General features: G+C 33.0%; 1 protein-coding gene across 1 annotated transcript in view; it reads right to left on the bottom strand.

The window, feature by feature from the left end:
• Nucleotides 1-12,101, bottom strand: part of slif (cationic amino acid transporter slimfast) — a 79,099-nt gene that overhangs the window by 12,978 nt on the left and 54,020 nt on the right. Inside the window, exons 3-5 of the mRNA XM_089636198.1 lie at nt 9,870-9,998; nt 7,625-7,780; nt 3,469-3,573 (exon numbers count right to left, since the gene is read on the bottom strand). Coding sequence (XP_089492324.1) covers nt 3,469-3,573; nt 7,625-7,780; nt 9,870-9,998 — 390 coding nt within the window. The remainder of the gene's footprint in view (nt 1-3,468; nt 3,574-7,624; nt 7,781-9,869; nt 9,999-12,101) is intronic.

The following is a 12,101-nucleotide window of genomic DNA, read 5'->3' on the forward strand; positions in this document are numbered from 1 at the left end:
CTTCTGATTTTTTCTGGTAATTTATTAAAATAAAATATATAAGTTAGTTTTTATCAAACGCAACAGAAAAAAATGATTTGTCGAAAATTCGGCGAAAATTTTTAATTTATGTATGTCTGTGTGCTTTGATGGGAATAGGGTGGTACATAGTTTCGCTCGCTCATCAGTAGTAGCCGGCGATCTGCCGGCTGTAATGGATGTATAGTGCGTTTCGAATGTGATTTTTCCTTGTTTTCAGCACTAATAAATTATATATTACTTATATTCATGTGCCCATGTATACTATGAATGAAATGATTAACATAAGTAATGAAATAATAAATCTATTCATTTTTATCCGGCTTAAAAATGACAAGATTTTAACCGTCCACTAATTGTAAGAAATACACTATTTATAAATTTGAATATTTTTATTTCAAACATGAAAAAGTTGAAAAACCAAAAAAACACAAATATTTTTACTCAAAGTGTCGAAAAATTGTAGAGATATACAGTGAAACCTCTATCTATTGGTTTTAAAGGGACCTATTGAAATAAACGATGAATGCGGGAAAACAATGAATGCGGGATTAAGAGGACAGAACACAAGGAGATACGATCCAGTAAAGATACCTTCCTCCCAATCTGCATAACCGTTGGTAGATTAAAATTATAAGAAGAAAATAAGTTTTAGATGTAAATAAATGTATTTATTTAAAAAAATACAAAGCTAAACAGAACCAAATTTTTTTTGAGTTTATTGCATTGTAAATACATAATTTTTCATCGACATTTGTTTTTTTACAGTTTTATTTCCGCAAGTCAACAGTATATTTTCAGCTTTGCAAATGATATTATTTTCGGCATCAATTATTGAGTGTGGTAGTAGAAAGTTTTCAATCTTTCAAAGAGTGTTCATGCTTCTGAAAATGAAGGTACAGGCAGCGGCTCCTCTTCATCAATATCGACCTCTTTTGTTGTCTCCGTCAATCTTGCGTCACACAAGCTTTCGATAGTTTCTATCCCACAAGTTGGAATAATGTCGTCGAAAGTAACAAAATTGTTAAAATTTGTCAAATTTGGTACCAAGAGATAAGAATTTTCTCCAGTTCGCTAAACTTTGATTCTTTACTGGTTTTTCTAGTTTTCGAAGATTTTCCGCACTTTTGAATTTGCTCCCGAATTTCGTTTTTTTTTTCAAGAAAATAGAATTTAACGTGGATGCCGCGATTCCTAAACGCTTGGCTATATCGACGCGTTTTTCAGCGGGGTTTTTTTCCACCTCTTCGATAATTTTCAATCTTTCTTGAAGAGTACGTACTTTTTTCATCGAACGGCTCATTTTGAAGATAGTTTAAAAGCTCAAAAAATGGATAACTCTAAACACTCCACTAAGTTCGGGTATCTAGCGACAACTGACGACAACTGTTATTCTTTCTCTTTCTCTCTCAAAAGTTTCGCGCATCGTAACGAGTGCCGTCTGGCGCCGTTTTAACACAGACAAAATATATCAAATACATGACGTAATTTCTACGATGAATGCGGGAAAATAGTGGACATAGAAACGATCGATGCGATCTATTTTTGTATGAAATGAATTCGGACTAGAAGAAATAAATGATACATCCGGGAAAACGATTATTCGAGGAACGATAGATAGAGGTTTCACTGTAAATTAAAATAAATTGTAATAATAAGTCTCAGAGAATAAGAAAAAAATGGCACTTTGAATTCATTGTTTGCGCAACATAAACATTGATTTCTCGGATTTATATTTACTTACACATGCATAAGGAATTTATGTTATTAAAAAATGTCACTTTCAAGGAGTTCTTATTAAATTCAAGCGATAACAGTCAATTAAAATATAATATGTCAGAAACAACTTTACTTTTTCAAGGCGGAAATCTCGTGCGTCAGTCTGCCAAAATGCGACATTGCCAGCTCTTTCGGAGCTGTCAAAGAATGTCAAAGACATTTTTTATTAGTTAGAATTCAAATCAGAGCTTGTACACATTTGATTCAATGTTTAATTAAAACACAGTTTAACGGTTGTGAAGTGTTCTTATTTATCAGTAAGGCTGTTAATGAATACATTGTACCACTATTGCACCACATTGCAGCACCGCAGCTCAAGGGATTTTTTGGACAATAAGAGAAGGGTTAACCTTTCTGAATTATTGAAATTGAAAAGTGTTATGTTGACGGCCTCTGCGGTGGAGAGGTAAGGCTCTCGACTAGCAAGCCGGAGGTCGCGAGTTACATAATTTACTCATTAAAAATAATAAGTTGTATATTTGCGGCACGTTCCGGAGTGGAAGATACTCTCAGTATCGCCCTTGTGTAAGACCACCGTTCAGAATTGAAACGTTGCTTGAAATAGATTTTACCAGGTTTGGTGACAAAATCTGAATAACCAGGTACTTTCATACCTTCCGCTTCCCCATCTCCTTTCCTTCCTCACTACCTTCCCCTTCACAACATACCCCAATTGGTAATACCATAGTCCCACTGGCTCCAGACAGATGGGAGCAGTTGGGACTCTTGTGCAGTTTCACATTAAATAGACGACATGAGTTTAAAATCGTCATAGATCGCATTTACAAGGATTATCCGTTTATTGGTTTAAGGCGATGCACTACGTCGTGTAATATTTTAAATTGAGCCGCTATCAATAACAGCCCTTACATAGATGGCGATAAGGTTTAAATTCCCGCTTAACACCATCCGTCTGTTTTGATTTATGCAAGAAAAAATCATGGCCAAAAAGTGCCTTTTATTTTATTTTGTGTATGTTCAGGCATAAATATTTAATTCTTTTTCCATAATTTTATAAATAACTTAATTTTCCACATTATACAATAAAATCATAACCGAAAATGGGTTCGTAAGTAGGAGATTTTTAACTTTAAAGCAGTTTTCATAGGCCTTTACATTATTTTTTTCTGGGCTTATAAAAAGACTTATCTAAAAAATACTCGATTATTTCAAAGGTCAAGATGTATTCTACTCGCAGTATTTAATTAAAGCATCTGAAACATTTCTAGGCGACCAAATTTTCGTACCAAAAACACATGATTTTGCATTACTACGTATGGCATCGCCTTAATAAGAAAATTTATAAAAAGCAATGGTTCACACACTCTTCATGTACGCCTTAAAAGGCGGTAGTGTAGTTTAGCATAGCAGTGCCAACAGCAAGATATTAGCTTGACAGTGATTGGTTTATTTATGCTTGACAGGCTGCCAATGGTGGAACAAAAAAGTACCTAGGAACCTACATTTTTTTGTATCTACAGATTTTTGTATTCACGAAATCCACAGTAGAGACGACAGCGACTCAATGTATGACAATCTGTATTCACGAAATCCACAGTAGAGACGTCAGCGACTCAATGTATGACAATCTGTATTCACGAAATCCACAGTAGAGACGTCAGCGACTCAATGTATGACAATCTGTAAAACTTTGTTATGAAAACATTTTACCTTTTAATGATCCCGCTACGACCACAACGACAACTGTAACAATATTCAGAGCCGTCAACCCGTTGTTCATGGTTGTTGACTCCTTCACACCGTATGCTAGCAGAGCTGAAACAATAAAATAAATATATTATTATTGGGCAAGATATCAAAGCAATGACCTATTTCTAAACGGGGTAAAGTTGTCGAATTCCGCCTCATGCAAAGGCTCTTTAAAAAACTAACACATAATTTCAGCAAAAATATCTAAAAGTGATAACAATTTAAGCCTGGGATTTAAGTAAACATACACAAAATAGGTATTTAATAGGTAGGTATACTTATTTCCTAACTATTTTTTGAATGTTAAACTAATGTTTATAATACAAGGTTTTTTATGCATAGCACAAAGGATAACAAATTATTATAAGCAATAATTAGTCGCTTGAAATATCCGTACAAATTGACAATAAATCCCGAGTAAAAATAAATGCATTTCAATTTGTATGGATATTTCAAGCGACTAATTATGGCTTATAATAATTTGTTATCCTTTTTGTTATCCACAAAAAACCTTGTCTTATAAACATTAGTTTATCATTAACAAATAATAATATTTGACAAGTCAAAATATTTCACCAACAAATGTAGATATAATTTGTCTCGACGCCATCTAGTGGGAAATCTAGCACTAACAAAGCCTTTCCTACAAAAATAAATTTTGTTGTTTACAGGTGAAAAAATATAATAAGGAATAATTGTTGATTGAAGTACTAGTAAATATTGAATTATTTGGCGTGTTGGGAATAAACCGACGTAGCTCAATGGTCTCATAGCACCTGACTGGACATCAGAAGGCGCGGGTTCAATACCCGTCGGCGGCATTTATGTTTACTGAATTGCTATGGATATTTCAAGCGACTAATTATTGCTTATAATAATTTGTTATTTCTTAATCTTAAAATATATTGTTGATTGAGAAAAAATTAAATTAAAAACTTTAATGCATCTTTTACCACTTACATAAATGGTTGTTTTTGTATTAATTAAGTTGAAACCAAATGCTATTACAGAATACTACGGAAATATATAAAATAATGTTATCCGATTAAACTTTATTTTATTAAAAAACAAATAACTTTGTAAACATCACTTTATTCTATACAACCTCTACATGTTTCATGAACGAAGTTCACCTCATCAGGAGTATACACTGAAGTCAAAAATTAAATATAGATTACAATTGGAAAGAAGAAGTGGTAGGAGGGAGGAATTACCCTCCTTTTATTCATAAACACGGGCACAATTAATCAATATGCAATAATCTATTATTTCTGTCAAATTTGTTATAATTATCTTTAATTGTTGTGACAAACTGTACGATATTGATTCAACATATAGATATTGACGGTTGTAACACATATTTAAGCACTGCAAGTCTCCTATGAACAAATTATATTAGATACGATAACAGTTAATATCAGTTGTAGACATGTAGTCAATAATAGCGTTTCATTTGAAATAATCCACCACAAAAACGTAAAATTTCATTTATTCAAACAACTGTCATTCTTATTATGCCTAAGTTGAGCATGTTATTATTCATTAACTCCTCCCTGTTACGTGTTTTAACAATATATACTCACCCTCTCTCTGTGAATGACCTAATATCTACCTATTAAATGTAACTGTTGTTAATATCACTTAAACTGGGCGAAGCCCAACCAAGTGTCGCCCGCAGGGCCTAGCAGAAAAAACCCGCGGAACCCTTGTGTATTATAATCTTCGTGCAACATATTTGAAATCTCCGTGAAGTTTGTTACCAATGTTTTATGAGACAAACTTGATATGTTTATGTTTACAATGAAATCCATACCGTCTAAACTAACTTAGTCGTAAATGGAAAGGTGAGATTTCCCCCTTCAATAATGCATTACGTTTACTCCGTGTGCAATTCCACGTGTCGAATCTATTAGGATAAGTGGTGCATATATTTACTATGCAATTGTAATAAAATCGGTTGATAAACAATAAGTAAACTACATATTTATTACTTTCTACGAAAAATAGAAGCAAACTGTCTTGTAAAGATAAAACTGATCAATATTTGTTTTATAAGGATAATTGACATACAGGATGTTAAGGGACGTACTTAAATTATTTCAACCAGTGATTTCTAAAATATGAAATTTTGGAATGTGGTAACATTTTTGATGTTTTTTTTAAAACATCAAATTTTTTTTAACTTAAAACATAAAAAACAGCAGGTATTGGACAGTTAGGGTTCAGTGGTTAGTCGGTTACTAGATTGAGACGACATGTGAAGAGATTCTTATTGCTTGGTTTTGAAAAAAAAAAACAAAAATAGCCACCGTATAAAAAAAATCCATTTTGCACTCCAAATAATGTCACGAATCGCTGGTTAAAGTAAGTCAAATACATCTCTTAACATCCTGTATGATATCAGCAGTTTGAAAACGACTCCTTTTTCCAACTGGTTCGTATGAAAAATGATAGGCAAGTAAATTGATTTATTTTTAATACCTAAATCACCATTATTGTAGCAATCAAGGAACGTCCGAAAAAAAATATTTTTGTCTTGTGAATGCCAAATTTTAAATTGAAATAATTGGTAGGTAGGTAACTATATAATACGGCCACTGATAATACCTAATAATTAAGGTTAAACGCATATTACACCTACGGATTTATTTCCGGGTTTTCAATCTGTAGGTATGATAATTATAATCTATGAAAGGGCTTCCAAGGTAAGGCCAGGGCCCCAAGGGCAAATAAAGTTAAATCCCTACATCATAATGTATTACTTATTAACCGGTTAGATAATATTCATTTGAACACAATACGGTCATGGCCATATTTAATGGCATAAGAGTTATTATTTATCTTTGCTGTATCTGGGACTTCGCCTCAAAGAACCTGCAGGTGGTCCAAAACCGAGCTCTCAGAATTGTTCTTGATCTTCCATGGGACACACATGTCAAGGACACCTATTTAATTGTCGGTATCCTTCCAATCACAAAGTCCTTCCCAAACATGAAATCACGACCACCATCCTACAAATTACACAACAATCAACCCACACTAACATCAAGCTATTTTACAATCAAGACATCCACAACCACAATACTCGGAATAAAAACAAAATCCGCATTCTTCCGACACACACTACGAAATATGGAATAAAATCTCCTAACTTTATTGCCTAAACACTCTATAACTCTTTTCCAGAAATGTATAAAAACAGCCAGCATAATCTAAAAATTCAAAGTAAGGCTTTAAAATAATATTTTTTTTAAAACATATAAAAACGAAAATACGTCATTCTTGTCGTATTGCACTTTGTTTTGTTTTTCGTTCTCTCTCCTTATCTATCCCCTGTATTTGTAATCGAGCCTAATCTATTTTTACCAATGCATTAGTGGGTAAGTACCTTATTCTAAATTTCTACCATGGCTCTGTGCTTATTTATTTATTTATTATTAATTAACTGACTTCGTTCAATATATGTATAACAAAGCGACGCGAGATTTAGGACAATGTACAATGCAAGAGTAAAGGATGGTATATAAAAGCAGAGACAAACAGGGAAAACATAAGAAAATAGAAATGAAATAGAAGTCAATTCAATTCAAGGCCTTGCTAAAACTAAAGTGATACAAAATATAGTGAGAGAGTGACAGTGAGCGACAAAAAACATTCTGACTTATACGAAAAAATCAAGGTCTTGACGTGAGTTGACCATTCTACATATTCTGGACAATTGTGAATTATAAGCATAATTAGTCAAGTGTTGATTGAGGAAGAGCAGTTCGAGTACGAGTAGGTATATTGTGTATATGTGTATATCCCTGTCTTTTTCCTATTTTGTTTCTTCTTGTTTGTTCTACTTAACCTCCCCTTTTCTATTTGTGTACTGTTTTGCATGTGAAACTTATAATATTGTGATATTTTTTCTATTTTTGTACTGTTTGTGAACTTATAATTTTGATATCAAAATTACAATGTAAAATTGTACCTATTAACTCCCATCTATGTATTGTAAGTTTCTCTAGTCCTACATTGAGTGTTGTAACTCATCGGGATTGCTCTAGCAAGAAATAAAAATAATTTTAAAAAAGCCATACTATATTTTAGGTAGAGATCATATTTGTATACTTACAAGTAACACACATCACCAAGAGGAATGCGAAAAAGTCAGGATAGTCGGATAAGAAGCTGACGTCGATTGGCATATGTTCGGTGAAGTAATCTCTCATCGTGTAATTGGTCAAGGCGTCTATGTAGTTGCTCATTCCTTTGGCAACGCTCGCCGTTCCTGAAAATAATATTTAATATTTAGATAAAAACAATAAATTGCATGACCACTCTAAAATTACACCCCTGTTAAAAACGGGACTACAGGCCTTTAACGAATGAATTGACAGGCTTCCTAAGAAAGTAAAACACGAATGGATTATGGGGATGTCAGAACATGAACAGAACAGAACAGAACAGAAGTGTATATAAAATTTCTAATATTTTCGCATTTCGTCATTATATTTATAAATATAAACCCAGCTGCATGAACACGTGTTCCAATATATTTTGAATGTACTAATAATTTGTTAGGAAATAACCTGCCATCACGTTTTTAACAGGATTTTAATAAATCAACAAAACTTCATTTTCCGTGAATTTGCTGTTTTATTTCATAAATATGTTAAGTCACAAAGCGAGTGCTTTCCACCAAAAAATAAATTAAATGTTTTTTTTATGGTACGTATACATTTTCGAACCGAAACGCGAGCCGAGCCACGAATTACGGGAAAGCAACGAAACAACTGCCAGCGGCGATTCGCGCCATTTACGGTTGCATTGTTCCTTTCCTATAAGTCGCGGTTTAGCCCGCCAGTTCGGCTCGCGTATTTATACGTAGCATTGTTAAAAAAATAATAAACAAAAAAGGAAACGAACGTTTTTGTATTCATAAAAAGTACCTATCAAACTTTTAAGGCATTGGGGTACGTAAGATTTCGTGAACAAACTGTTATTCAAAGTTACCTTTATTTTCTTTTTCGTTTATGGTGGTATCATTTATAGGCAGATCGGGTAACGCCGCCCGTTTGCTACGTTTGCTGACTTAGCAGGGGTGCCCAGCTACACGGGCTTAGGTTTGTCTAGATCTTGTCGGATGCGTCTGCCCGCCAACTGCGTGGAGGGTCAAATTGCGAGAGGCCAGTTGACGGAGACCCTTTGACCTCTCCACCTCCTTCTCGACCCCAGTAGATGGGATGGATACATACGTCTGTCATTCTTGGACACGTTAACCTCCAAATTCGTACTTAAGTCTCACACCTTTTTCCTACAATACCCTATACATGCAGCACCCCGAAGATGACATAGACCCACTAATCACATGAATGCCCAGATGTCACGTAAGTTAAAAAATAAAAAATCATTCATCATCTCTCGATAGCGCAATCCATTCACCGTAACTGTTGCTCCAGCCTCATTTTCGAAGAAGTAAGGTCCAATGACTCCGCCGGACCATAAACACCACCAAACAGTCACACGTTGAGGATAGAGAGACTTTTCAACAATAACTCTTGGGTTTTCCGAGCCCCAGATGCGACAATTTTACTTGTTGACGAAGCCACCTAGGTGGAAATGGGCCTCATCACTCAAGATGATTTGCATTTGATTCACTCAAGTGAATTTTAATAATTTCAATGCGTTGTTGAAGCGTGTATTGTTCCATTTTTATTCATGGCGTAGTTTCTACTTGTCAAATGTTAAAAAATTACAGCTTCAAAAGTAACATTTACCGAAATAGCGGGCTATTCAAAATAACACCTCTTATTAGAAAACCCTGTACAAAAAGAAGGCTCAATGAAAAACTCTGATAGTTTATTCCATAGACTCTCAGAGTTTTTCATTGGTGAATATATTTAGGCAATCATATGAGGTCACAATATTTCGTTCTTATTTTCGATGCGAGTTAACTCCCAACTTGTATTGCACATAAATTGCAAATTGTATAAAGAATTACACAAACTGTACAGTTTTGTTAATTATTTATTGTCTCCAAGGTCGTATATAAAGGGGGTTTTAGAGAAAGAAGAAAAAGAGAATAGTACCTACATTCATGGAAAAAGCAACAATACTATTTTCACTATTTCTTTTATCAATGTGATATGAATAACAAGTAGTGAAAGTCTCTAAGATTCATAACATTAAAGTTGTCTCTATCAAATGAAACACTTTATTTTTACGATTTTTTTCTTGTAATAATTGTCGCTCTTGAACATGATTATACTATTTGCTCAGCTAATAAGAATGTTATCATGAACGAAAATACTAATTTAAAATTTGTTTTTTTTTTCGTACAAAAATGGTTTTCTAATGAACATATCTCTACGACTTACCTATGACATATTCCAATATTAAGTTCCATCCAATGGTGAATGCAATGAATTCTCCAACACTGACGTAGCTGTAAATGTAGGCTGAACCTGCTTTAGGGACTCTGGCAGCAAATTCCGCGTAGCATGCCCCTGGAACAATGGAGTTATGCCTGTTAGTTCGATCATCTCCAGAAAAGTTCCCATAAAAAAACTCAACACATAAACACGCTACAAGGTTCAAACTTATTAATCCCAAAAGCAAACAAAACTATATTTCAAAAAGAACCACACTAAATGGCCATTAAAGTATATAACAACCTTCCACGTAGCATCAAACAAATAACCGACATACTCAAATTTAAATCATCACTAAAAACATTTATTTTAAACAAATGTCACTACACTTTAAATGAATACCTTACATAAATTAAATATCTCTGCTTTTTAAAAATATTTTATTTATATATATTTGTTAACATGTAATTGTTGGGTTTTATAATATAATGTGTATTTGTTGGGTTAGCTGGAAGAAATAGGATTAAAACCTATAATCCATACCCTTTGTACTCTGTATTTTTGTGCAATAAATGTTTTTTGAATTTGAATTTGAATTGCAAAATAACATCGGAATAGTTTTTATATTAGATCAATGGCAATTATTATTAAACATGCTATTTTCGGTAATTGATGGTGAGTAAGTTAGTAATGTGAAATACTCCGTAATTAGCAACATGATTTAAGTTCAATAAACTATTACAAACTTGAAATACTAAATAAATCGATAATACGAATAATATGGTACGAATTAATGATTATTTACTATAATCAATAGTTATCAGTCTGAAATAACATGTGAATTGAAAATTCTTCCGAGAAAAAATCGATGCCGCCGACAGGACTCGAACCCGCAGCCTTCTGATTGCAGGCTAATAAGCTTTTAACACGTTGTTTTCCTTTGTGATTTGTATAAAAACCTTGTCGTGTTGTCATAAGTTTGTCATACCTTGTCATAAGTTTTTCTTTAACAAAATCTTTATTCGAAATGCATATTTGTTTTGTAAAAATGCTTGACAGATCTGATGCTAAGATAAATTTCTTGGTTCATTGAATTTGAACAATTCATCAAATTTCAACGTTCATTTGCGGGTTTTGTTAATGACCTATTCAAGTTCGGTTATAATATTATTATAGGGCAGTTACTTGACAGAACTGAAATAATAAGAGAACTTGAAAAGAATTTTTACAGAACTTGAAAATTAACTTCGAAATTTGAAGAATTGTTCTAATTCTCTGAAACAGCCCGTCCTGAGCATGCGCGTGGTTTCACTGCAGTGGCTTATTCATATTATACATATAATTTGCTTGGCTTTTTTATTCATAAGCGGTGCAACATGTTTTGTTCGATTACTATCGATGTAACGTGTTTGTATTTTTATAATGTCATTGGGCAGATGTCGTAACTTTTCAGGTTTACGAACATTTGCTGGTTTTGTTTATAAAATCTAATCTTTATTTTTTTATCTGTATGTAAAACGAAAATCTAAACGTAATTTTCTTTTTTTCATGTTTTTCAAAGGTTATTCTATGCACCTATGCAAAAATTATGTTTCCAGAAAACAGTGACCAGAATTTTTCTGAAAAGTTATCGAGTTACAGGAAAGATAAAGATGTTTTTAGGAGTAAAAAATATATTGATGGCCCAGTGTTAAACTGCAACAAGTCCAAATCCGGTGTTTTGAGATGAACAATATTTTGTTTTTCGCAGGTCTCTAAATATGTATGCAAAAATGTCAAATGTCAACAGCTATCACTGAAATTTCTACATTTTAATGAAATATACAGACACAATCTCAGTTTTAAATGGAAACAATTTGAAATAAATTTGTATAAAACTGGGTACCTACTTCTAAATATTGGGATATTTACAAAAAGTTTTTTCGTCTTTTAAGGAGTCAACCATTTTTATTGATTTTGTTGCTGTTTAAAACTGGGAAGAGCTCCTTTTGGCAAATCTTTTGATACCCCATATCGTAATTAATTGTTTTCCCGTCTTGTTTCCGCTTAATACTGGGCCATCGAATAAGTTTATTATATATTTATCTTATTTATTTATTACACACCCTAGTGGGCTTTTCTTTAAAAAAAAATACAAGCCTTTTGTATCAGAGTAAACACTTAAAAATTAATACAATAAAAAATAATGTAAACATAATGGCAAAAATGAATCCTCACGCATATAATTGAATTTAAAAG

The sequence above is a fragment of the Hesperophylax consimilis genome, chromosome 10 (genome assembly GCF_061612785.1).
Source record: "Hesperophylax consimilis isolate HC1 chromosome 10, BYU_Hcon_1.0, whole genome shotgun sequence".
Classification (NCBI taxonomy): Eukaryota; Metazoa; Arthropoda; class Insecta; order Trichoptera; family Limnephilidae; genus Hesperophylax; species Hesperophylax consimilis.